Below are 27,512 nucleotides of genomic sequence, written 5' to 3'. Positions count from 1 at the left end.
TTTAATATAGGACATAAATGATATTTAACATTAATCATCGGGAAATAAACACACTGTAAGGTAACAAAAACAAAAACAAAAAATTATTTTGGCCAAGCCCATATGCAAGTTGATCTGTCAAAACAAGTTTGTTAGTATCGTAGTTCAAGAGAAAAATGTAACAACTCAAGCAGTGTATTGGACATTTGTCAAGATTACTTTGTTTTGGGAATTTTTGTTTCCAGATAGAGAAGATTGAATGGGATACCTGGACATGTGTTCTTGGTCCTACTTGTGAAGGAATCTGGCCCATGCATAGTGATGTCACTGTTGTAAATGCAGCTACTCTTACAAAAGATGGTTCACTGTTAGCTACAGGAGATGACTTTGGTTTTGTGAAGCTTTTTTCATATCCTGTAAAGGTAATAAATAGTATTTACTCATCAGATTAGAAGTCACGTTGGAAAGGGAAGTGGGGAAAATTTCTGTAGGAAAATGAAAAATTAATAGTTTAAGTGATAACGTGTATTCTTTATATTGCAGGGGCAACATGCAAAGTTCAAGAAGTATGTGGGTCATAGTGCCCATGTAACCAACGTTCGATGGTTACATAATGATTCTGTGCTACTGACTGTAGGTGGTGCTGATACTGCTTTGATGATCTGGACTAGAGAGTTTGTGGGCATCCAAGAGAGTAAACTGGTTGACAGTGAGGAGTCAGATACTGATGCAGAAGAGGATGGAGGTAAAAGAAGAATATGCAAAATACATATTAAATTTAGCCTTGATCTCACAAAGACTCACATACGTTCTTAACTTTAAGCATGTGAGGAATACCATTGAGTTCAATGGGACTCCTCATGTGCTTAAAGTTAAGTATGTGCTTAAAGTTAACTATATGTAAGTCTTTGTAGGATCAGGACCTAAGGGTACGTCTATACTACCCGCTGGATCGGCGGGTAGTGATCGAGCTATCGGGGATCGATTTATCGTGTCTAGTGTAGACACGATAAATCGATCTCCGATCGCTCTGCCGTCGACTCCTGTAGTCAACCGTGGTGAGAGGCAGAAGCAGAGTTGACGGGGGAGCGGCGGCAGTCGACCCCGTGCCGTGAGGACGCGAGATAAGTCAACCTAAGAAATGTCGACTTCAGCTATGCTCTTCTCGTAGCTGAAGTTGGATCTTAGGTCGACACCCCCCCCTCCCTCCATAGTGTAGACCGGGCCTTAGACTGCTTCTGTTGTTGCAGATCTTTCTATTTCTTATTTCTCCAATACAAAATTGAAAACAAACTACACAGGTGTCATTTTATTTTTCACATTATTAAAGGTTATGACAGTGATGTTGCAAGAGAAAAGGCTATTGATTATACAACAAAGATCTATGCAGTAAGCATCCGAGAAATGGAAGGCACAAAGCCACACCAGCAGCTGAAGGAGGTTTCAGTTGAGGAAAGGTATGGCATGCAAAGGCATTCATTTCCATATATTCAATAAATTCTTCTGACTTTCCTTTTATTGAACTAAAAAAAAGTCTGTTATAAATATTGACAAGACAGCATTTTAAAATTCTTATGTCCCAGTGCATCGTGGGTTAAATTGGGGATATGTTTGTGTGCCTTGGGCAGTGGAGAAGGGTTATTTGTTAACCACAGAGGTGTCAATCTTTTTTTTTTCCAAATTCATGTGTACAGTCTTACTTTTAGATATGAAGTGAAAAAGTAAACTTAAGGCACCCCCAAATAGGAAGTAATACCTGCTAGTCTTTGTGAACTTACATATTCAAAATTACAGGGTGAAATCAAATCAAATCTCAAATTAAATGAGTTGACTTGATTCATCTTGATCTCTAGAGGATGTTTGTCCTTATCATTAAACCATAGAATTCAGCAGTCTGCCTTCAAGAGTGGTTTAGGATGTGAATAAAAAGGTCAGATCTGAACTATACTGTGCTCGTTGGTGAAGATGCTCATTTTTTTTAAATATTTATTCTTTAAAAATATTCCCATTCATCTATGCATTTGGTTTCAGTACCAGCCTTATATCCTATAAATTCCTTGTGAGCATTTTTGAATTCCCCTATTCCCCTGGCTGCTGTATGCTCTCTTAATTAGCGTGTGTTTGTTTTAAAATATGGAACCGGTAGCATCACCTATAGTTTAGGTTGCCTGACCATTTCCATAATAAGACAATAAGAAGGAGGAAGTAGTCCTATAGGAATGCAGAGTGGTGAGAAATTGGGAGGAAGATAAGGAGAGAGGGGTGTTCCAGAAGCCAGAGGATGAGAAGTAGCAAAAGGGATGTGGGAAAGGAATCAAGGTGGAGCAGAGGGGAACAGAGACAGGCCAGGGACAGAAGAGTTTGTTCTGTAACCACTACAGCATGCTTCCCTACAGAACCAGGTATTGAACCTAGGAGTCCTGACTTTCTACATTATTCTGCTTTGAGCAAATCGCTGGCATTACTCTGCTGTGAAAGCACTGGCAAAGTATGTGGCTAATCCACATGGAGGATAACACTCTAGTACTGCTACCAGTTACTATGTTAGCTCAAGTGGTAAAAGTCTGTGCTGTGGATCTAAAGGTGTGAACCCTACTGATGACTCAGAAGAGGAAACCATGTAGTGACCTGGCTGGAAGATCATCATGAAGAGGAGGCTGCAGTTCTTGGAGTGAGAGGGGCTGTGGAGTGAGATAGGATGTGTGAAGACATCATCAAATAGGGGTGTGATGCTTGGCAGAGGTAATCCCCAGGACAGCCAAGGGGAGGCACCACTAGCAATGAGAGCTTCCCAGGACAGTCTCACATAGAGATTTACCCAAAGTCCTTCCACGCAAACCATCTCAGGCTGCCTTCTCCAGCACTGTCCTGATGGTGCCTCTTCCCCAGTGGCTGGTAGGGGAACTCTGGCCTGCCCAGTATTCCGGGTCCCAGTCCAAGGACACTGAACCCAGCAGTTCTGGGCTTTACTCTCTCAGCCCTCACTAACTTTTGAGTGCTTGACTTTGCAACCTTCATCATCTTTTTTTTTTTAAAGGTAATTCTCTAATTAAGAAAAAAACCCTAAAAAAACAGAAATTCCACCCCCAGCCGGAGCCCTCACCCCCTCCTGTACTCCAACCCTCTCCCCCACACACTCTGAACCCCTAATTTCTGGCCCCACCCTGGAGCCCACACCCCCAGCCAGAGCACTCACTCTCTCCTTCACCCCAACCTCCTGCCCCAGCCCAGTGAAACTGAGTGAGGGTGGTGGAGAGCAAGCGATGGAGGGAAGTGAGGGCCTTGGAGAAGGGACAGGGCAGGGACAGGGCCTCAGGGAAGTGTCATAATTTATTTTTATTTTGTAATTAGTACCACCTACCAATAAAAAATTGGGGGGCATAGTTTTGTTATTTACTGTAGTTCTTGCAAGTAAATAGAAAAAAGAGTAGGTTAATAACTACTTGGCAATTATCAGGTGACTCCATATTTAAAGGAGCCCAAATATTCCATACATTATGTGGCATTTGCAGTGCAATGCAGTGTGTGCTATGTGGGACTTCAAATTGGACATCAAACCTGGAAATAGAAATCAGATACACTGGAAATTAAAATGGATTAGTGATATGTATTTTTGTGATTTACTAGTTAGAGCACAGGACTCAGTCAGAACTCTGGATTCTATTCTCAGCTTAATTTTCTTGCATGTAGTTCAGCTGCTTTTATTGTTGTTTTTAAGGATGTGATGGGTTATATGGTGGACCTATTTAGTATACTACTTTAAAAAAAATTAGATTCTTATATTAGGCCCTGATTTTGGAAAGTCTCTAAATCTGTTTTTAAATCCACCTCTATTCAGGAAGGCACTTAAGCATTTGCTTAAGTTCTGTTGAAATCAATGAGACTTAAGCACATATTTAAACAAATGCTTATGTGCCCTTCCTGATTAGAGATGTTTTCCTGTGTCAAGACCTCCTGCTGCACAGAATGAACACAATAATTCATTGCAAAATACACAGCCAAAATTTTCATCCCGGCATGCTTAAAATTGGACACCTATATCTATATGTAAGCACTTAAAATCCCCTACATTTCCCATTGACTTTAATGGGAGCTCTGGATGCCCAACATCTCAGAAACCCGGCCATTTATTTAAGTGCCTAAATGAAAATATAGGCACCTAATCCAAAGAACCTGAATTTCAAAATTTTGGCCCACATATTTTGGGACCCACAATTTTTGGAACAAAGACATGAAGGCCCAGAGTTCATGTGTTTTTAAAAATTCACATTTGGGCATCATTTCCCCCCCTGCTTTTACTATATGTACATCTTCTCTACTTTCTTTCTTAGTAACAAAATCCTTGTACTTCATTTTATCTTTCTGTAAAATGTGTATAATGATACCTACTGCACATCAACATTTTGAGGTTCATTTAGAAATGTTAAGTTTTAATTGTGGGAGAATAGACCTAAGTCAGTAGTATGCATGGAATACCACACTGGATCCAGAAAACACAATGCCAAAATATACTGGGCCACATTCCCTCATATGTTCTGGCTGCTTATGCTGCTTGGGTGATACAAAATAGCTGTATATTCAGTTTAACTGACTAAAAGTCTGGTTTACACCTGTTTTGCATTGTTGACGCATCAAAAGTAGCCATGGCATACCCATGAATCTGACCCACCCTGTTTACAAGACTACTAAATCTTCATCATTACATTAATGATTGGTGGCATAGGAGATACATGTTTCCTCATTATATTGGCCCAGATTTCCCCCCACATTTGGATTGCTTTGTGCTATTCATCCATACAAAACAACATTACAACTGCTGCAGTTAGCTGTGGGAGAATCAGACCAGAGCAGAGAGATTCTCTGGTGAAGCAGAGCCAGTAGACCTGCTCCTATACCGCTCCCCCTGCCTGTGGCTGTGATAGGCAACACGGCCTAGGGAAGGGAGGTGCTTTGTTCCAGTAGTCCCCAACTGTTATAATAATTTCTTGGCAATCAGTATAAATTTGAACACCACTCAAGCTGCTGTAAACCTTTGCAGAGGACAATCCACCACACAGCCAGCCTGAGATTGAGGCAGTACAATCGTAGTTTACAAAATCCCCCACCTGTTGTGCTCTGTGTGTTCTTCAGCTATTGTTTCTGTCTAATAATCAAAACTAGCATATTACATTTTAACAGCTACCTGAAATTTTTTAAAAATCCCTTATCATGCAAATTAAGAGCTGCATTTTTCCATGTGTTTCACAAAAGGTATGGTTTGGGTTACTTTAATCACATATTATATACATGGAGTTTGCAGATCTGTATTTACTACCTTATTGTGGATCACACACATTTCATATGTAGCTTACTGGATAAAAATATGTGTTAAACATATGCAAATCATATTTGATACACATTTAGTTCATCTGAGTTATATGTACAAGTGACAAATAAATATGACTCATACATTTTATGATAAAAAGTTTCTTCAGTCTGAATTAGGTAGTTTGGTTTTATATGAGCCCATCAAACAATACAATTACAATAAAAATAATTATGAATTCTCCCAAAATACTAATCACTACTCATCATTATGTTCCTATATGCAACCTAGGCACGTATTAACCGAGCTCAAGGACAGAGTTCACAATTTACAAGGTCAATGGCCAAATATGTCAAGGTATTTGAAGCATTCATAGACACCTGCTTCTCTGAGGCCAATGGTACAGGATCTGCTGATGGCATTAGAGCTCACCACTACACAAAGTGTGTTGAAGCTGAGACATAGGGGTGCAAGCCTCAATTCCATTACATTTTATGCTCCCATGATATTAAGGGCTGACAGTATTGTTGGAACTGAGACTAGATTTCAATACATCAGTGCAAAACTTTTCAGTACAAATTAAGTGAACACATCAGGCTGTTCATTATTTCTTGCTGTGTTCTTCAGTCAAAGATCTGATACATCTGTTGCTACCACACCTTCAATTGCCTCAGCAGAGTCATGGACCTTCTTATGTCAGGAATAAAAGACAGAGTCAAGTATAAAGTGGAGTTCCATTAGTGCAGAGCAGGCAAAGCTTCACTTGACATGGATTTGGTATTGATGGCCAGAGTAGTGCATTAAGTCATCAAAAATTCTAGAGCCTTTATACATTAAGATTAAATTGATGAATTGTCTGTTGATGGCCGAAAGGGGTTTTTTGAGGTCTGTCTTTGGGACCGATCTGGCTGATACATGCAACACTGATGTAGAACCTCCAGGTCTGCTAGGCTGACTTTGTATTAGATGTCTGGGAAACATCAGAGGAGGCCCAGAGAGGCTAGATGGGAGCTAACAACTTCCAAGGACATTTGGAAGCAAGTCTCATAGCTGTGCCAGTCATACTCTTTTCCCGAGCTCAAGATTCAACATTTATGCCAGTCTGTGAGGGACATGTCCAACCACACTCTGCATGCTTCCTAAAGATGCTGGGCTGCAAGAATACAAAGAGTTGGAGATAGAACAAACTATACAAAATAAAAAACCTACAAGTTTTCTCTTGCCAATGGCTAGGAAGGCCTCAATTCTTCGACATAGCAGGAGCTTCCAGGCTTGGCATCCCCGGCATTGATTAATGAGGATAGCACTGAGCACTGATGGAGCCAGTCACAAAAATTCTTTACATCTACTACAAATGAAGGTGCTGAAGCTCCATAGTTTAGAAAAGATTACTCCTTGAGAAAGCTGACAAGACATTGAGCTGAACCAGTTCAGCAGGCTAGCAACAAAATGTTTTATCACAGTGGAGGCCTGGTTTCAGCCTACTGCTTGCCAATGAAAACTGAAAGTGTTGAAAGGTGACTTTCTCCATATCTGAGGAAGGAGGGTAGACTTTGTGGCTTTGGTTTACTCCTCTGCATTCAGCCTTTGGAAAAGCAAAAGGGAAGAAGGGCTGAGATTTCAGTGGTGAAATGATGATCCAGTTTGATGGACCATGAGCTTAACCATTTTTAATAGGTCCTCAAATAAAATGTGAAGTGACCACCTCCCCATTCTCCATCACACAGTTTTTCTTCCTTTCCTCAGATAGGCTTTCCACAAACTCCTGCATCAGTCTTCACTTCCTTTCTACCCCCTAAGCCATGCACCTGTATGCATGTCATTACCCAAGCATAAACAGTCTTCACCCACACCCATACATACCAGATATATGCCAACATCCACACACACTACTCACACACCAGGACGTGCACTAACACTAGCAGTAGACAGGCAAGAGTACCTTCCATGGTATCGTTCAGAGGAGCAGAAGGGTTCCAGCCTTCAAGTGCCTCTCCTCAGCTCCCTGCCCCCCAAGACAGAAAAGTTCCTCCCTCCCCATTCCCACAGACAAGAGGAAGGGAGCCAGGTGGATGTTTCTGTCTCCAAAGGGAGCCATCAGATCCCACCTCTCTCTTCAGGCAGGGTTGTGGGGAAGCAGAATTATTCCACTGTTTCCCTCCCTATGTAGAAGGCGAGGGGCCCAACTGTTCTTGCCCCTCCATGGGAAAGAGGCTATAAGAAGAGGGTTGATTATGATAGCTGAATTGCCACTAGCAGAGTGAGCAGGGACTTTGAACTCCATCCCGCTGTTGCAATGTGCCCTGCTTTCACCACACATCCAAGCTCTATGTAGAGACAGCACAGGCAAAGCCAGTGGAGTACAGATTAAAGTCCTGTACTGCATTGGACTTCCAACTCAGGGTCAGACTGACAGGACACTCCACAATGTCGAGCCTCTAAGCAGCAGGATTTTTATCCTTGTACAGGGGAAGACAACAACTTTGTAAGCCCATCTGGACAAGTCTAACCTAACCTAAGTCAATGCCTTCAGAAAGGAGTTAAAACCCCTTGTAGCATATGCCTTTTCATTTACTGCTTTAGTTGCTTAATAAAAAATAATCATTGTGTAAGTACCTGTGAGGATTATAGAAATCATATAGCATATCTGCCTTGCAAAATGTGAGATTAGTCATGGCCAGGGTTGGGAGCTGCTGAGGTTTAGCAGAGTCCAGTGGCAATGTACTGGTCAGGGAGTCTAAGTGAAGCCTCTTCAGCAGTTGCAGTTTTAGCATGTAACAGTGGGTATATAGCTACATTGCAATTAAACACTCATGATTGGCCTGTGTCAGCTGACTTGGCTTATTGGGCTCAGGCTGCAGGGCTGTAAAATTGCAGCATAAATGTTTGGGCTCAGGCTGGAGCCTGGGCTCTGGGACCCTCCCCCTAGCAGAGGTGGAGCTCCGGGGAGGTGAGGCTGGGGGTGCAATTTTAAAATGTCTTCACAGATGTATTAGTTTGTGCATTCAATTAAGATAATTAATTCATTGTTGTTTCTCTCTCCTCTCCCCCACCTTGTTTTTCTTCTCCCCCCTCCCTCCATTATCTGTCTTCCTCTCACCCCTTATTTCTCTTTTCTTTTCTTGGTCTTCTGATTGGCATTCTGCTCCCTGCTCTGCCTACGTAATTTAGGAACAGGGTGTCAATCAGAGTTGCTGCAGGAATAGTCTCGCGGTGTGGGAGCCCAAAGAGCAGCGCTCCCACACCACGGGACACCTTGGTCAGTGGCAAGACTGTCCCAGACAATCCAGGACAATTGTAAGCCATGTTATATATTACTTAGGAAAATACATAGGAATTATGTCTTATATGAGAAACAGTTTAATGGTTGAATTGGGACCATTTTAACTGACCAAAGCTAGAATTTAAATGACAAGAAGTACAATGAGCCTGTTGCCTAACATTACGTTTCATGCCACTAATATGGGAGGCATAATAATGTTTTCATTTTGTATTCTGCTAACACTAATTCATATCCTGTGTTTGCAGCATTAATTTGTTTGACTTGCATGTCTACATGAACTAACAATTTAATAACTATGGTGATGGAAATCCTTCAATGCAGCTTAAATATGCGGAAAACCAAAAGCAGCGTTAGCATGTCTAGTCCTGTTTTGTATCACACTAGTCTGTTCCATTTACTGTAAATTATCTGTCATAGGCTGTTTTTCAGATTATCTACTGTGTATCATTCTACACTGTAGAAGGGTGCAAAAGAGGATTTTCCTATCTTCAGATATTGGTTATTCTTTTGTTGATGATTTATTTCTTATAACACAGGGGCTCAGTTTTCAAACAAGCCTCCAAAATTGCGTACACATTTTTGCACTATAAATTGAATAGTTAGATGCATAGTTACACAATTTGCTCATGCAAATATGGATTTTACATGTATAATTTTGTGGGTGCAATTTCAGAAGCTAGCTTGGAAATGAATCCCTATTTGTATATACACATTTGTGGAGACAATTCAGAATGTATTGGAGAAAAATATATTTGGGATGTAGGAAATAACACAATGAGTCTTTTAACAGAAAAGTGGTCATTGGGGTGGAGTGGAGTCTTCTGGGATCCCACTTTTTTACCTTCTCTACAGCTCGATGTCAAAATGACCTATTCAAGCTGTAATTGACAGGACACTGCTTCCACTGTGGTTCTCCCCCAGAACTTGAACATATTGTGACTGCTATACTCCCAGCTCCTGGTAGCCTAATGAACTCGGGATCAATCCCATATCCTCTACAAGGCAGCCATTGTGCTGTTGCCAGAACAGAGGGCTGGCCCCAGACTGTTTTTTTGTTTGTGTGAAGCTTTGTGTGCTTGAAAATGATGTCATTCCAGTACAGTGCATCTATCCACACAGAGTGCCATCAACATTTCTCCATTCTAACTTGAAAATTGCTTTCTGCTCCAGCATTGTTCAGGAACTGTCAACTGCTTTGAGGTTTTTTTATCATGTGGACTGGAGTCCACTAGGGACCATAGGGAAACCTTCAAAGGCATGTCATTTATGATCTGGCTTGAATCCAATCATCCAGAGGTGAGAGACTAATGTATTCACCCACTATACCACCTCCTTCATTCCAAAAGTTCTCCATATATTATTGAGTGAATATTTTTATTTATCAAATATCCTCAGCTACCAACAGTCTTATCATGGATGTATTAAATTAATACAATAAATGGATGTCCCCCAACACACCAAATACAAACCCAGCCCCAGCACCTGAGAGAAGCCTGTAAAAAGAGACATACTTTGCAGGGTATGCTAAATGTCAGCAAACTTGGATTCTGTCAGACTACTAAGGTAAATAAATACCAGAATTGAGGAATTTCCACTAAGATCAACTATCCATTTAAATTTGGGGACTGTTGGCTTGAGTGCCTCAGCTGATCATAACTACTCTGGTAGTATGTGGGGAGAAAGTGATCTCTCACATAGCCAGTAAACAAGTTATACAAAGCTTTTTAGCTCAGAGTTAACAACTTAAATTTTTCCTGGAAGTCAGTGAAGCGAGAAACTGATGCAATATGCTGTCTGCAGCTAGCATCACCAAACAAGATCTTCCAAGTTGCCCTACTTGTGCACACTATTATATAGGAAGGAACCATAGATAGGTGCAGGAGGCCTATACCAAGATCCTGCAGTAGCCAAACAGCTAAACAGCGTTGCAGGATATTTACAACAATCAGCTAATTTAAAAATAAAGGTCTCTAGTTCCTGTTCAGAACTGACTATAGTTCCTATTGATCTGCTTTTCTGCTTGTTTATGTTTGGGGACTGAATTAGAATGACGTGAATGCAATGAATAGCTTCCTTTCTTAAAATATATGAAAATGGCTATGACCACCATGCATTCTGCAATATCTTATTTTTGTTTTAAAGAGTGCATCAGCATACATGTAAAATCATGCAGGATACTGTAAAAATGTTAGTGACTTTGTTGTGCTGATATGATGTTTTTAAATGATGTTTTCTTCTAACCTTGATTAAATTTTGCTTTGATCCATTATATTCCAAAGCAGGCTATTTCCAGTGTCAAATAACATTATTTTTACTACCCTGTCCATGAAATGTTAAGTAAAAGTAATGACAAAAAAGATTGCATATTGATAGCATAGATTTCATATTACTTGAATATTATGATGTTATTATAATACACTCCCATACATACATGAGGAAGGGAGAACCTGAAGAAGTCTTAGGTTTCACAAAGTCTTTAAAACTTTTTTGAAAAGTTCTCGATGTTTTGTAACATATTTTAGAATGATGAGAAAAACATGTGCATTCCTTTCAGCACACAATGGAAATTACTTTTTAAGGTCTCGCTTACATCTTTTATGATATGAACAACATTTTATTAAATCTCAGATTATAACTTCATTGCCCAAACAGATTTCCCAGGTTTGGATCCCCTTATTCTCTCTCCTTTCTCTTCTTGGGAGTATGCTCTCTCTCAGGCTTGCTCGTTTTCTTTTTCTGTTATTAGAACATGCACTCTCCAGCTAGCCACCTTGCCCACTTTTGTGTCCCACTTGGCACCCAGGTCCTCCTCTCTTCCCATCTCTTTGCTTTTGGGCTCACTCTCAATCTCAGTTGCCAGGACTTTTTCCTTGGCCTCTCTCAGGTGACAGCAGCTTTATTTGTCTTTTTCATGTAAGGTCCTCTCTGATGGCCCAATCCTGTTTCCAATGACTTCACTAGGAACAGGATTCTCATTATTATTATCATTTTTATTATGCTTGCACTAATCAGAGTCAGATTGTACTATGTGCTGTATACGCACAGACCAACAGATAATCCCTGCCCCAGAGAGCTTATCCTAATTCTTTCTGACCTGCCCTTTCTACTTATTTAGTCTCCTTCCTAAATAGCTCTGTCTATTTTTTTCTGCAGTCAGGCCTCTTTTTCTCTCCCTTCAGCAACTTGTACCCTTACCTCTCTCTTCCAAATCCTCCACTCCCAACTTTTCACCTAGCCACTTAATTTGTATACCTTCCCAATGCTGCAACCTCTGCTCACCCATGTTTTATCCTCCTCTTTCTGCTGCTACATCTAAATATTTCACTACAGACTTACTGGTTAGCTGAAGGGAGGAAGAGAACTGTCACTCACATCTTTTTCCACTCCCACCTAACCATCCATAGAAACAGCAGGGCTAATTCTGTTCTGACTCACACAGGTATAAATCTGGATTAGGTCCATGGAAGATGAGTTACAGCTGTGTAAAACTGGTGTAAAAAAGAATCAGGCCCATTATTACTAACAGAAATGAAGTCTGTAGTGATTCAGAGTGCCTGCAAATATTAAAGCCCATAACATTTGAGTGTCTAAATTTTTCTAGAATTCATTCCTCCTATCTCTTAATGTGCACACATTTTCTTTAAATTACTGGAAAGAAACCGTTAATACTTGTATTATGTTTTAACTTGCTTTCCTTTGGAGGCAGGGAATTGTCAAGTAAGTATTCACACAGGAAAAGCACAGGTTTCTTTGAATGTGCAGTACAGAATGCATAGGTCACAAAGGGTAAATGTACTTAATTTATTACAATGCAAATTTCTCACCCTCAACACTGCCATCTTAAGTTTCAAACAAATTAGCGATGACCATAGACTTTTTAAAAGTGAAAATGAACTTGATGCTGCTTTTCTTTTACATTTCTTTTATGAATCATAATGTGAAAATAAAGCACGGAATGCATATGTGTATATATATACATGTATATGTATATATAAATACACACAATATTTGTGTGTATAAGTACTGTGTATAGATATATATATATATATAGATGTGTGTGTTTATATTTTCAAAATAAATTTTGTGTTGGCTACTTAATTATTTACTGATTGTGTCATAGTGATAGTATCCTCTTACTTTCATCACAAATACTGGCTTGCTTTTGTCATAAACTTTAACAGACATTCTTAGGTGAAGAAACGTAAAATCAATTCATTTTAAAATTACACTAAAACAGAAAAAAGAGTAGGAAACATGCAAGAAAACAATTGATGCTTTTCTGAATTGCTTGTTTAAAGGCCTCATGCTAGTTCTGGGTTCAAATTGGCCTTTGCAAAATGTTCTAGCTTAGCTTAATGTTTTATATGGAATGAAATTTTATCATCATTTACTTCCCATCTAGTCTCTGGTGGTGATTATACCATGGTTTGGTCCAGTTATCATTGATGATTACATAATGTGTTTTGACCGATCAATTTCAGAGAAAATAAAGGAACCTTATTTCCCTGAGAGCAAAAAAATAGAAACTGTCTCAGTACACAAGTTGACCTACCACGAGTCAACAGGAATTATGCTAAATTATGAGATGAACTAGAATACAAACAAACATACATTGTGTGAAACTCTCAGCAGCACTCATGAGACTGTTGTTATGTTTCTGACAGCTACAGTTTCTATAAGGCACTCTGAAATAACTAAAATACACAAAAGTATACTCTCAGTTCAGTATAAAGTGTGTGGGAAGCATTAATATAGCTTCCTTTTTTCTCCCTGTCCTGTAGGAGCTTTAGTGCAGAGTTTGCCCAGTGATGCCAGGGTATGACCTTTCTGAATTTGTAGACTGGTGCACTCTTTAATTTCTGTTTTAGTTCTTGCTGGCATGCTTGAATAGCATGGTTTGTGCCACACAGGAATGAGTGATCAACTCTGAAAATGCTTGTGCATGATTAAAATGACCAAAATATTTGTATAAACTGTACTAAGTTTCTTACTTTGTTTTATTTGCCGCTTACAAGGGGATCAAGGTAACTCTTTCCTCTTTTATTGTCACAAGATCACCTGCTGATATATTTTGTTAATGTATATTTTGAGCTTTTATTTGCCTGGTTGAGTTGTGGGGGGTTTGTTTGTTTACTTTCGATTTGTTTACTTTCGATTTTGTTTTGCTCTTCTAGAGTCCAACTTTCTGTGCTATATAATGTTGCAATAAATACACCAGCTCTATGCTTTGTGAAATGTCGCCCTTAAAATACCCCAAAGATTATATCACCACAGAAAAAGCAGCTCAGATTAAATAAAAAGGAATAAGTTATCATTTACTGTTTGCATCTGAAGTGATTTTTTTGCCAAGTAAGGATTAATTATACAAGGATTACAATGCAAGTACAGCAGGCATTTCAGATGTATTAATTATCTTCGTTTTTTGTTTTCTCTGTGTTTGTTTCAGGCCACCAGTTAGCAGAGCTGCTCCTCAGCCTGAGAAACTGCAAAAGAATGATATCAACAAAAAAAAGAAACTGGTTGAGGTCAGGCTTAGCACTTTTTTTTTCTGGGTTTTTTTTGTGTGTAGTATTAATGCTTATTGGGTGAATTTCACCCATACTTTGAGTGCAGACTAAAGTCATATATAGGCCTGATTGTGACTCTCTGTACATCTCTAATTTACACAGACATTTGCTATATTAAACATGTAAATAACTAGTTACACATTGGTTATTTGCACATGCAGTTATCATGACTGCATACGAAATCAAAATGGTGCCCCCAAATTATGCTGTTTTTTGCATATTATAGAGTGCACATTTTTCTGAAAATGTAGTCCCTAATTTTAAAAATATATGTTCACTACATGCACTAAGCAAGCCAAATACTATAGCTATCTTGAATACCATTTGCAGCAATTACCTGGTCTGTCAATATCACATTGGTTTTAAAAATAATCTGTACTATGCCCATCAGTGACCCACACACTAGTTGCCTTCAGTGCCTTGGGAAGGTACATATTAAAGAGAAGTGCAGGATCTGCAAAAACTTCAGACCTTCCACTCTCAAAGACAGGGACATCAGATTAAAAGCCCTATTAATGGAGGCTGCCCTGTCCTCCGTGTCAGAACCATGCCGCTCCAACTCAGCACTGAGCACCTGGTGTGGAGTGCTCCCCCAGAACTGGGATCTTCCTGGCACCGCTCCCCCTCTTCCATGTCTAATAGGAGGCATAAGAAGTCGCAGTCTAACTGAGGTTGTTCCCCGGCACCATGCACAACTACCCAGGAAATTGGAATCCCCACATGAATTGAGACCCCTGCCGGGCTACTCATCTTCCCTGGAGCCACTTTGGGCAGTGGCTATTCCACCAAGGACACCGAGCCCAAATCAGGATTCACCACTGACTCCCACGCGTGGTCAGGGCCTGCAACATTTCTTGGTGGCTTCAGCGCTGGAGGCATTCCGAGCGGCAAAAGACTTGATGTCTCTCCTGGTGCCACTCATGCCTCGGGATCTGTGCCCATCTTCGGCGGACCCCTCGAAGGCGGGTTCCCTCTACAGGGAAGCCCACGATGAGACCCTCCCATCTGGGCCTCCAACGTGGCACCAATCTCCTTCGTGGCGCTGATCTCCTTCACAGCACCGATCCCTAGCCCATTGCTCCCCATCACCACATTGTCACTCTCCAGCCGGCCGATCTCTGCCTGCCTGGCACCCATCCCCGGCACCACAAAGTGCATCTCTGGCACCAAGATGCCAGTCGTTGTCTCCAAGGCATCTCTCCCCATCATGATGTCTGTCTCCAATCAGCCAGGTACCAGCTAGCATGTGGCAGCTTCAGCCCCACCCTGGTCTTCCAGGGAGGAGTCTGGGTGTGAGTGTGAGCCCTCCTGACCCCCGAGGCATCGTCGGCACTGATCCCATGGGCTGGAACTGTGACAGGCCCACCATTGGGCCCCTGGCAGTCCACCCATTGGGTCCCCTGGGGGTTTCCGCCCATGATGGGCTCATATTCAAACCCCTCTGTGGTTTCTGAGGGCCAGAGCTTAGCTTCAGCACTACAGGCACCAGCACTACAGGCAATGTACAGGCATCAGACTCAGAGCTGTACCTCGGCACCGAGATTCTGGCGGCCCCTGCACAATTGGCACCTGTGGCAGAGGAGGAACCAGCCACACCATCTATAGCTGCCTCCTCCTCCTCTTCCCTGGATGAAGCAGTGACCGGGCCTGCCAACCCTTTGCCACCTGACGACTTCCGTGCCCGTCAAGAGCTGCTCAAAAGAGTGGCCTCCAACTTGGGACTGCAAATCAGAGTTCTCAGGGAACTGGCTGAGAGTCTATTTGACATCTTGGCTGCAGTAGTTCTTTCTAAGGTGCACGACAGAGGTGCTAAAACTAGTAAAAGCATTGTGGCAAACGTTATCTTCTCTGCCCCCCACTTCAAAGAGGGCAGAGAAAAAGTACTATGTCCTGGCCCAGGGGTTTGAGTACATGTATTCCCACCCTCCCACGGGTCACAGTGGTCTCAACAACCAATGAAAGAGATAAACGCTAACAAACTAGACCTTTTTGGAAGTTTATTCGACAGCCAGTTTCCAGTTACGTATCGCTAAGGCTAAGATTTTGTCATGGATATTTTTAGTAAAAGTCATGGATAGGTCATGGGCAATAAACAAAAATTCATGGAAGCCTATGACCTGAACCTGACTTTCGCTAAATATATTCCTGAAAAAATGGAATTCCATTGCTGCCTGGAGTCCCAGGTCCTCCACTACTGCGGTGAGTGGGAGCTCTGGGGTCTCACCCATGCAGCGGCTGATCAGCTCTGGGTGGGGCCCACCACCCACGGCAACAGGGAGCTCAGCGGGTTCCCCGCCATGTGTGGTGAGTGGGAGCTCCAGGGTCTCCCACCACCCTTGGGGACTGGCCTGCTGCAGGGTCCCCTCACCCCCTCTGGTGGCTGCGGGTTCCGGGGGGTTCACCCGCTGGAGCTGGACAGCTGAAGGATTCTCCCACAGCAGCTGGGAGCTGCTGGGTCCCCCCACCATGGCTGGGCAACTGTAGGGGGTCCCCCAAACACCTGCCACAGGTAGGCAGCTGCATGGGATCCCTCTGCCTCCCACTGTGGCTGAGCAGCTGCAGGGTCCACCCGCCATGGCTGGGCAGCTACGTGGGGTTTCCCCCCCACCCGCCATGGCTGGGAGGTGTAATGTCCCCCCACCAGAGTAAGGGCTGGGAGCTGCAGGGGAGCCAGCTAGGAGCTCCAGCCCCAAGGCAGAAAATGTCACAGAGGTCTGTCGAAGTCATGGATTCTGTAACTTCCATGACCTCCATGACATAATTGTAGCCTTACGTATTGCCAACCAGCAAGCTCTACTGGGGCGATACAATAATAACACTTGGAACTAGATGGTCACGTTTTCACAGACTCCCTGCCTCAAGAGGCAAGACAGGAGTTCTCGGCCATCTTGGAGGAGGGTAAGGCAGTGGCCAAGGCCTCTCTTCAAGCGGCACTGGATGCAGCTGACTGTGCCTCACAATCTATGTCCTCAGCTGTGACCATAAGGCATAGTTCATGGCTGAAGTCTTCCGGACTTTCAAACAAGGACCAGCTCTCTTTTCGCAGCAAATGGACACTAGGCTGCACAGGCTAAAGAACTTGAAGGCCAGCCTCCACTTCCTCCAGTTGTATATACCTTAGGCCACTAGGAGACAGTTCCAGCCACCTTCACTGCCACCCAGATATCCGGGTCCACTTCACCAGCCCTCCTGTAGAAAGAGGGGCAGAGGTTATAAGTGGTGGCAATTGGCCTCATCTTCCTCTGCCTCCCCACTGGGCCCTGCTCACCACCAAGGTGGTTCGGGGCAGTCATTTTAAAGGTGTGCCCGGCTGAGGGTGATGCACCAGACTTGCACCTGGATCCAGCCCCTCCTCTATTCCTGAAGCTTTTCCCTTTCCTTACTGCTTGGTCCAGAATCACCTCGGACCATTGGGTGCTCAACACCATAAAATCTGGTTACATCCTACAGTTTTCCTCCATCCCTCCCTCCGGCCCCCCTTCCCTGTCCCTCTTCAGGGACCCTTCTCACAAGTAACTCCTCACCCAGGAGGTGGAGACCCCCTTGCAGATAGGGGCCATGGAGGAAGTCCCTCAGAACATGTTCACAGTATTTCCTAATCCCGAAGGCTAAAAGGGGCCTCAGACCCATTCTAGACCTGCGCTACCTCAACAAATATCTCAAAAAGCTGACATTTTGCATGGGCTCTCTGACTTCCATCATCCCCTCTCTGGATCCAGGAGACTTGTTTGCCACCCTCAATTTGAAGGATGCATATTTCCACATTTCTTTTTTCCATTGGCACAGGAGATTCCTCTGTTTTGTGGTGGGCCAGAGTCATTACCAGTTTACGGCACTGCCCTTCAGTCTTGCCTCTGGTCCAAGGGTCTTCATGAAATGTATGGTGGTAGTGACCGCCTACCTGAGGTGGAAAGGCATACAGATTTATCTGTACCTCATGACTGGCCAATCAGAGGCAGATCGTGGGTCCAGGTCCAACACAGCCTTGTGTTGGTGCGAGCCACTTGTCAGGATCTCAGCCTGCTTATAAATGAGCAAAAATCAACTCTTATCCCTGTTCAGTGGATACAGTTTATCGGGGCAGTGCTAGATTCTACCTATGCCAAGGCCTCCCTACCAGAGTCACGGTTCAAGGCTATGACAGACTTCATCACCCATATGAGAGCTCACCCACTCACAACTGCCCGGGTGTGCTTCAGACTACAAGGCCACATGGCAGCATGTACTTATGTGCTCCGACATGCTCACCTACACCTCAGACCTCTGCAGGCATGGCTGGCCTCAGTGTATGCCCCTGCCAGACACAATCTGGACCTAATGGTCACAGTTCCACCACACATTCTGTCATCTCTGGTGTGGTGGACAGACCTGCATGTGATATTGGAGGGGGTCCCCTTCATAACCCACTTCCCGTCAGTGACACTGGTTTCTGACACTTCAGACTTAGGGTGGGGAGCTGATGTCAGCACTCAAGGTCTCTGGTTGCAGGAGGAACACTCCCTACACATAAATATCAGGTAACTCTGGGTGATATGCCTGGCTTGCCAGGTGTTCCTTCTCTACCTGAGAGGCTGGGTAGTCCAAGTTCTAATGGACAATACCATTGCTATGTTTTATATCAACAAGCAGGGTGAAGCCTGCTCCTCAGCCCTGTGTCAGGCTGTGGGACTTCTCCATCCAACATACCATTCATCTCGTAGCATCGCACCTCCCAGGGGCCAGGAATGCACTAGCAGATCTCCTCAGCAGGTCCTTCTCATCTCACCATGAGAGGTCACTCCATCCAGAGGTGGTCAATGTGATCTTCCACAGGTGAGGGACTCCCCAGGTGGACCTGTTTGTCTCCAGGAAGAACAGAACATGCTATTGATTCTGTTTGATCTGAGGGCTCAACAGCAGCTCCCTGTCTAATGTCTTTTTGTTCCCATGGTCGGGAGCACTGATGTACGCCTTCCTCCTGATTCCACTGATGCACAGGACCTTCTTAAAGATCAAGTGGGACAGAGCAAGGATTATCCTGATAACTCCTGTGTGGCCACACCCAACCCTGGTTTGTCATGCTGTTGCAGCTCTCAACAGCAGCGCTGCTAGAGCTCCCGCTCTGGCCGGACTTACTGTCCCAGAATCACGGTCATATGCTGCACCCAAACCTAGCATCCCTGCATCTGACAACGTGGCTGCTGCAAGGCTGAATGAGGAGGAACAAGCATGCTCAACTCAAGTCCAGCAAGTCCTGATGGGTAGCAGAAAGCCCTCCACAAGGGCAACCTACCCGGCCAAATGGAAACGCTTTCCATGTTGGGCATCAGATCAGAATCTGCCTCCTGACCTGACCTCACTACAGGCCATCCTAGACTACCTGCTGCACCTCAAGCACCAAGGCCTAATGCTCTCATCTATCAAAGTCCACTTGGCAGCCATATTGGCCTTCCGCCCTCTGGTTCAGGGCAAATCTGTTTTCTACCATGCTATGACAACTAGATTTCTCAAAGGCTTGGAGCAACTTTATCCTCAAGTTTGCGACCCTATCCCGGCTTGGGACCTGAACCTGGTACTGTCAAGGCTCACAGGGCCCCCCTTCAAGCCATTAGCCTCGTGCTCACTGCTGCTCCTCTCATGGAAGGTCTCCTTCTATATTGTAATCACTTTGGCCTGAAGAGTGTCCACAATTAGAGCGCTCATGTGGGAACCACCCTATACTGTGTTCTACAAGAATAAGGTCCAGCTGCAACCGCACCCAGCCTTCTTACTGAATGTGGTATCACAATTTCACAATAATCAGAACATTTTCCTCCAGGTGTTCTTTCCAAAACCTCATAAATCCAGTGAAGAACTAGGTTACACACCCTGGATGTTAGACGGCCCTTAGCCTTTTACATCGAGAGGATCTGACCCTTCTGAAAATCGACTCAGCTCTTTGTCGCAGTGGTGGATAGGATGAAAGGTCTGCCTGTCTCTTTGCAGAGAATCTCTTCATGGATAACAGCCTACATCAAGTTTTGTTATGAACAGATAAAAGTACCCACCACTGGCAGTTGTAACCACCCATTCCACAAGAGCACAGGCCTCCAGTTTTCCTGGCCCAGGTGCCGATTCAAGACATCTGTAGAGCCGCTACCTGGTTGGCTGTCCATACCTTTGTGTCCCATTATGCCATCATCCAGCAGGCCTGGGACAATGCCAGTCTCAGTAGAGCACTGTTGCAGGCTGCATGTCCGTGAACATGCAGCCCACCTCCAGGGATACTGCTTGTGAGTCACCTAACATGGAATCGACATGAGCAAGCACTCAAAGTAGAAAAAACAGTCACCTACCTTTCATAACTGTTGTTCTTTGAGATATGTTGTTGACGTCCATTCCATGACCCGTCCATCACCACTGTCGGATTCGATGGCAAGAAGGAACTTCATATGGTGGCACCTCATATATTGGCGTATAGGTGCGGCACTCCAGAGAGCATCCAAAGCCAGCCCTACAGATACCACTAGGGGGAAAATTTCCAACAACCGTGCACGTGGGCGCGCACACACCTAACGTGGAATGGACATGAGCAACACATCTCGAAGAATAACAGTTATGAAAGGTAGATAACTGTTTTTTGAACATAACTTTTGCACTGTAAATTCCTTGTATTAATTTGGGTGAAAGATAAATGTAGATGTTTGTTGACCTTAAATTTATCTTGAATAGACCTTAAAGAAACAGCCAGTTTATAGCTGACTGATTTATTTAAGAATCAGAATATGAATTCAGTGGTCTAATCAGCCAGTAGTATTGTAGATAGCCAATGAAAATATCATCCGCAAAATAGTAGAATAGGAAAATTTTACTAATTATTGTTTAATTATTTCTTTGCCTCCCAAAATATTTGCTTGTCTAATTGGTTTAGCACCCCACTTTATCTGATCCAAACATTGTTTGTAACTCCCTTCTTTGTTTTTATTCCACTATCTAATCTTTTTTCTTTACTTAACTAGGAGCTGGCTTTAGACCATGTTTTTGGATACAGAGGATTTGATTGTCGCAACAACCTTCATTACCTCAATGATGGTGCTGATATTATTTTCCACACAGCTGCAGCAGGCATAGTTCAAAATCTTTCCACGGGTAATTCACAATGAAACAGTACTGTGAAATTAAAAAAACAAAAACAAATCCCCAAAAACACAAACAAAAAAATCTATGGCCAAGACAACCTTTTCATTCAACAATCATAATTTTGTCATTTTCTACATATCTGTTTTCTTTTTGTATCCTGGTAGGGAATTCATGTAAATTAGCCTATAGTTGTTGGTTACTATACTGTAGTATGAATGTAATAGGGTTCCACTGTTTTTTGTGAAGCCACCCTGTTCCTGTGAGCAGATGTAGCTCCTGTGAGAGATGCTATGCAAATCCTTGCAGGCTTTTGTGATTGCCCCTTGTTAAAATACACCCTGAATATAAGAGACATGGTAGTGGCTCTCTAGGAAAAAGGGCCTAGGGTTGAGTTGAATAGGGTTACCATATTTCAGGTTCCCAAAAAGAGGGAGCCTGTGGGAGTATAGTTGGGAGAGCTAGAAGGGGTACCTGTGGCATGGGTACTCACTGGAGATGGGGAGCAATGTCACGCCCTGTCATGGTGGCAAGGTGGCTAGCACAAGCTCAAGACACAGCGCCAGCCATCAATCACCACATTCCTGCAAGACCTCCACCCCAGGGATGGGAACTGGGGCCTCAGTGGGTGGGATACAGGAGCTGTGGCTTTCAGGGGAATGGACCAATCAGCTGTGGATGCAGGGGAGTAAACAACAAAGTAGAGGACCTACTGGGGCACTTTCTGAGCTGCAGCTTGTCTATCTGCAGAAATCCTGGATATTTCCTGTTGTTTGAAAAATCCACCCAGAGAGATAAAGGAAGCTCAAAAAAGAGGCAATGTCTGGGAAAACCAAGACATACAGTAACCCTAGGGCTGAACAGTCCTCAGGAATGAACCCCAGGAAGAGCCCAACCTGTTTCATTTTGAGTTACTTTTTTAACACAATCAAATCCCAGGAAAAGAGTAGTTTTTACGCATTTGCACAATGTGTGTATGTTGTGTTTTGGAGAGGATAAGAAAACAACCTTCCTTCATATAACAAACAGGAGGAGGCGCAAGGAGAAGTCTGGCCATGCTCCACAGCCCCAACCAGTGCTTAATTTGTAATGAAAGAGGTGCTGAGGCTCAAGCAGTTTTTTTCCTTTATAACTGACATGGCAAGCTTAGAGGTGCTGGGGCTATGAACTGCCAAGCCTAGAGGTGTCAGGGCTCAGCCTTGGCAAGCGCTGGCACAAATTAAGCACTAGCCCCAACCCTTTCATATGCCTCAGATTTCCATGGAGAAATACACTTGGGAGTTAATGCTGCTTTTAGCTGTATTTACTCCCTCTCAGTCCCAGGCCTTGTCTACACTAGAGTTTTGTCGACACAAGTTACTCCGACAATCAAAAAACGATATAATTATATCGCTTGTGCATGTTCACACAACGTTCCTTCTGTTGGCGGAGCGTGTCCTCATTTGGTGCGCTAGCATTGACAGTGAGAGCAGTGCACTGTGGATAGCTATTCCACTGTGCTACTCACCACCTTCTGCAGCAAGGAGTTGTGGGAAGGTGGAGTGGATCACAGTGCATCATGAGCGTGGGCTCAATGTTTTTTCTATCCCATCATTCCATGGGCTTCTGACTGCATTTCATGCCATTTTTAATGATCCCTGATTACTGTGCACCCGCCATCTCTGTCTGAAAGGATGGATCTTGCATTGCTCTCTATTGTTGTGGTCACTGTTATGCACACGTAGTGGCTGCTCATTCCATATATCATGAGCACCCAATCCAAACAGGCATCCAAGGTGCCTCATCTGCTGTGCGCCATGGAAAGAAACACCACTTTTGGCATTGATGGAGCACCTGCACATGGTGGACCATTGCTTTTGAGCTTGGGAAACAAGCACGGAGTGATGGGATCGCATCATTATGCAGGTCTGGGATGATGAGAGGTGGCTGCAGAACTTTTGGATGTAGAAAGCCACCTTCCTGGAACTGTGTGTGGAGCTCGCCTCAGCACTGCAGCACAAGGACACCAAAATGAGAGCAGCTCTCTTGGTGGAGAAGTGCATGGCAATCACTGTGTGGAAACTGGCAACTCCAGACTGCTATCAGTCAGTCATGTATCGGTCTGGAGTTAGGAAGTCTACTGTTGGGGTTGCGTTAACACAAGTGTGCAGGGCCATTAATCACACCCTGCTACAAAGAACTATGACTCTTGGCAATGTGTGTGAAATAGTGGATTGCTTTACAGCAATGGGATTCCCTAACTGCGGTGGGGTGATAGATGACTAGCATATCCCAATCTTGGCCCTGGACCATCTTGCGACAGAGTACATCTATAGAAAGGGGTACTTCTCTATGGTAGTGCAGATGCTTGTGGATCACCGTGGTCGTTTCACTGACATCAACACGAGGTGGTCAGGGAAAGATGCAGGACTCATACATCTTCAGGAACACTGGCGTGTACAGAAAGCTGCAAGCAGGGACTTTATTTCCAGACCAGAAGATTCCAATGGGGGATGTTGAAATGCCCATAGTGAGCTTGGGAGACCCAGCATACTCCTTGCTCCCATGGCTCATGAAGCCTTACACTGGAAACCTGGACAGACGCAAGGAGCACTTCAAGAATAGGCTAAGCAGGTGCAGAATGACCGTTGAATGTGCGTTTGACAGATTAAAAGCACGCTGGGGCTGCCTTTATGGCAGGTTTGACCTAAATGAGGAAAATATTCCCATGGTCATAGCAGCCTTCTGTGTGTTCCATAATATTGTGAGACTAAGAGTAAAAAGTATCCCCCAGGAATGGATGGAGCACAGAGGCAGATCACCTGGCAGCTGATTTTGAGCAGCCGGATACCAAGGCTATTAGAGGGGCACAATAGGAGGCTATTTGAATCAAGGAGACTTTAAGGCACCATTTTGACAATGAGCACCAGTAATGTAAGTCTTTTTATATAGCACTCTATCATGCTTTGTTAACTTGCTGCCTTTCATGAAAATTTTGATGATTCCTGCCCATAATTTGTAGTCTGCAGATGTTCCAATTGCTACTGTATATTAATTCCAGCAGCAACCACCGTTTGTAGGATACAAATAAAGATTATCTTTCAGAGAGTATGTTTTTGTAAAAGTAAATTAACAACACACAGAAAATTCTTGGTGGAAAGAGAGATAACAGTGAAGGGCAGTGTCCTGATATAGGCTCTAATAGCTGTGTATAACTCCAGCTATCATTTTGGAAGCTGTCTGAAGAAGTGGGGTGAATGGGGTACTGAGACGGGCCAGGAAGATGAAAAGAATGGGTGGGAGCAGTTTGGGGAGGATGTGGCAAGCAGTGCCGTATCAGCTGTGGGGGTGAGCATGCATATATTCTGCCTGCAGTACGATTAGGGACTTCGACATCTCCGTTTGCTCCTCTATCACATTTATCATCTATGCAGGCGCTCTCCTGGCTCTCCTTACCACCCTGCCTTCTAATTTCTAATTTTCATTTAAAGTCTCTCTCCATGCCCTGTGTTCTTGTTTTTTGGCATCTGAGGATTGGTGCACCTCTCAAAACATGTCCTCCTTATCTGGCAGAGGCACTCCCACTGGTGTGTAGGGGGTTCTTTGAAGGCCACATCTGCATAAGCACAAGAAACAGAAGCATGATGGTTATTGCAGCACTGAATCGTTACAGTAAAATACACCTCTTTTAAAATATGAATCAGTTTTTCACTGTCCCTTGGCAAACACACAGCTTGGCGAACACCATAAACATGGTGAGTTTGCCTGACAGAGGCGGGGGGGGGGGGGGCGCTTAAGATGGGGCAAAGGGTCTAGGTGTTTTTTTTTAAGGATCACTGCAAGGGAGTAGGGATAAAATTACAAATTCTGCCACCATTTTCAACAGGCAGGGGTCATTGAAGCCAATATCATGAGGGTAAGCAAGGGTGCATCTCCTGTATGCATGCGGCTTCAGACTGGGTCCATATACTGCTCATTGTGTGCCACTTTGGTCCCTGCACAGATGATTGCCAGTTGGGGCGGGAAAGTTTCCCACAATGGAGGAAGGAACAAAGCAGCTCTGCCAAGGAACCTTCAGCAGAGGATTGGCAAGTACCTGCAATAAAGTTTCCTAGAGATCTCTCTGGAGGATTCCTGTGAAATCTCAGTGTGCATTAACACATGTTCCATCCTACTGCGTAGCTGCACAGGGGAATGTGAAGCACACGCCAGCGCAGCTAGTCTTGTACATTTCTATCCCTTAACCCACTTTTATCATATAGCAAAGCAAAGGACAACTGTACCTCAAGGAGCAGCTCTACCTCAAGGAGCAGCATCAACTCAAAAGACTAGTTACCACAGCTCCCATCTCCTGCATCATGTGCACCATAGATGGAGTACTGGGACTGGCTCAAACCCCCCTGGACTGAGAAGAGGTCCTGGCTCACCACAGTACCAGACAAGCCTGTCACCTGTTCATCTTGTCCTCCAACTTGACCTTCTCATCCACCACTTCGTCCTCAGGATTGAGCCCACTGTCCGCTGTCTCCAGCCCCATCCCCACAAAGTATCCTGGGTCTCTTGGTGGTGCAGGTGGCGTTGCTGTAGGGATATTAAAGAAGGTACTAACAGTGATTCCCCCAAGTGACAGTGACCCCCCCAGTTTCACCAAGTACTAAAATCTTTTAGTTCTTCTGTTAAAACTTGTAAGCTCCTGTCTGTAGAAACCATTGATCGTATCTGTCCTGTGAAAGATACTCTATTACTATGTAAAACTTACAAACAAGTTAATTGACTTTGTTCTTGAAGTAAACACTATGCTAGCCTTAAGCTGTAATTGATACAATGTAAACAAACAGACCCCCCACCCTCTGTAATTACAGGGCCGGGAGTCTCAAATGAATTAACACACACCCCAAAAGTGGTAGAGACAGTAAATTAAAATATGGTTAAGATATGGAATGTATGTTGATGAATGCTTGATGTGCATGAATGGTTAGGGAAGTGCCAGCCTAGAAAGGGAGTATCCATCGGCCGAAGAATGTGTCAAGTGGCCCACCAGACAACCCCCGGAGGGTAAACTGGGATCCACCCCAACACCTGGAAGGATGAGAAACACAAACTTTGGACCGTGTGGAGCCACCAGGAATGTGCCATCTGCTGATTGAGTCAGCAACAGCAGGATGAAACAGCTCCCATAGACTAACATAGGAATTAATTCCTATAAGAATGAGCTCTAAAGACTGAGGACTTTGAGTCTTTGGTTCTGCTGCCAACCTCCAGGAGCATCAGGTGCATCTGACACAGACTCGGCTCCATCCTCATGACCAAGGTACCTGGCCAGTAACTTGGCATGAGCAACTTCTAGGCTGTTAACTATAACACCTATACAGAACTTGAATGAATGATTGTGTGAATGAATATATATATATATGTGTGTGTGTGTATAAGGAATAAGTAGTGATAGGAATAAGTAGTTAAACAATGTTGTTTGCTTTTATCTTTTGCTTTATTATTATATTTACAGTAAATGTGGCATCTTTGCCTTATCCCCCTTATCCTGCTGGTTTTTATTCTATTGGTATAACATTGCTGCCAAAGATAGCGTCCAACTCCTTATAGAATTGGCAGGTCTTCAGCACAGTACCAGAGCAACAGTTTGACTCCCTTGCCTTCTGGTATGCCTGCCCCAGCTCCTTTATCTTCACACAGCACTGATGTGTTTCCTGTTTGTAGCCCTTACTCAACAGCCATGAGAAATCTGACATAGGTATCAAAGTTTCTATGGCTGGAGCAGAGCTGGGAACAGTACCAGCAGATCCAACAATTCAGGTGTGCTCCAAACAGGACAATGTTTTGTGTCATCTGGGAAGTTGCGATGTGAGCTGTCCACGCTAAACAGATAGTGGAATTTCAAAAATTTAAAGGGGAAGGGGCAGATGCCTGTGTACCTGAATGCAGGGCAGCGGAGTTCAAACTGCTGACCAGAACGGTCAGTGTAGGCATTGTGGGACACCTCCTGAAGGCTATTTACAGCAACATAGCCAAGCGCAGTGTCTACACTGACACTTTGTCAATGTAATTTGCCACAAAAAGCTCTACGCCTCTTGTTGAGGTTTTATTTTGTTGGCAAAGCAGGAGAGTTTTGTCAGTGAAAAGAGCATTGTAGTGTGTATACCTCCACTGTTTTGTTAACAAAACTGTAGTAAAGACAAGGTCCCAGTCTGTAATTGCTACTGGGTAGCCAGAGGGAACAAAGATAATGTCAGCAGTACATCTTAAGGCTCTTCCTGCCAGGAAGAAAGGAGAGCCATCTGAGCCATCG

The 27,512-nt window shown here is 43.8% G+C and overlaps 1 protein-coding gene and 1 long non-coding RNA gene across 3 annotated transcripts in view; one reads left to right on the top strand and one right to left on the bottom strand.

Annotated features, from left to right (window-relative positions):
- Positions 1-27,512, top strand: part of EML6 (EMAP like 6) — a 374,873-nt gene that overhangs the window by 297,894 nt on the left and 49,467 nt on the right. Inside the window, exons 26-30 of the mRNA XM_039531367.1 lie at positions 225-401; positions 523-724; positions 1,310-1,436; positions 14,014-14,092; positions 21,112-21,241. Of these exons, the coding sequence (XP_039387301.1) occupies positions 225-401; positions 523-724; positions 1,310-1,436; positions 14,014-14,092; positions 21,112-21,241 (715 nt within the window). The remainder of the gene's footprint in view (positions 1-224; positions 402-522; positions 725-1,309; positions 1,437-14,013; positions 14,093-21,111; positions 21,242-27,512) is intronic.
- LOC120401409 lies at positions 13,955-20,227 on the bottom strand. 2 transcript variants are annotated; one of them, XR_005596431.1, is made up of 5 exons: positions 20,161-20,227; positions 18,821-18,976; positions 18,036-18,157; positions 17,251-17,323; positions 13,955-14,050 (listed from the first exon to the last, which is right to left on the bottom strand). It is a non-coding gene; the product is annotated as an uncharacterized LOC120401409 (long non-coding RNA). The 2 variants fall into 2 exon arrangements; XR_005596430.1 differs by having other exon boundaries at positions 18,036-18,154.

The sequence above is a fragment of the Mauremys reevesii genome, linkage group 3 (assembly GCF_016161935.1).
Source record: "Mauremys reevesii isolate NIE-2019 linkage group 3, ASM1616193v1, whole genome shotgun sequence".
NCBI lineage: Eukaryota > Metazoa > Chordata > Testudines > Geoemydidae > Mauremys > Mauremys reevesii.
Note: the sequence above shows the minus strand (reverse complement) of the source record. Positions and strands in the feature narration are given on the sequence as shown.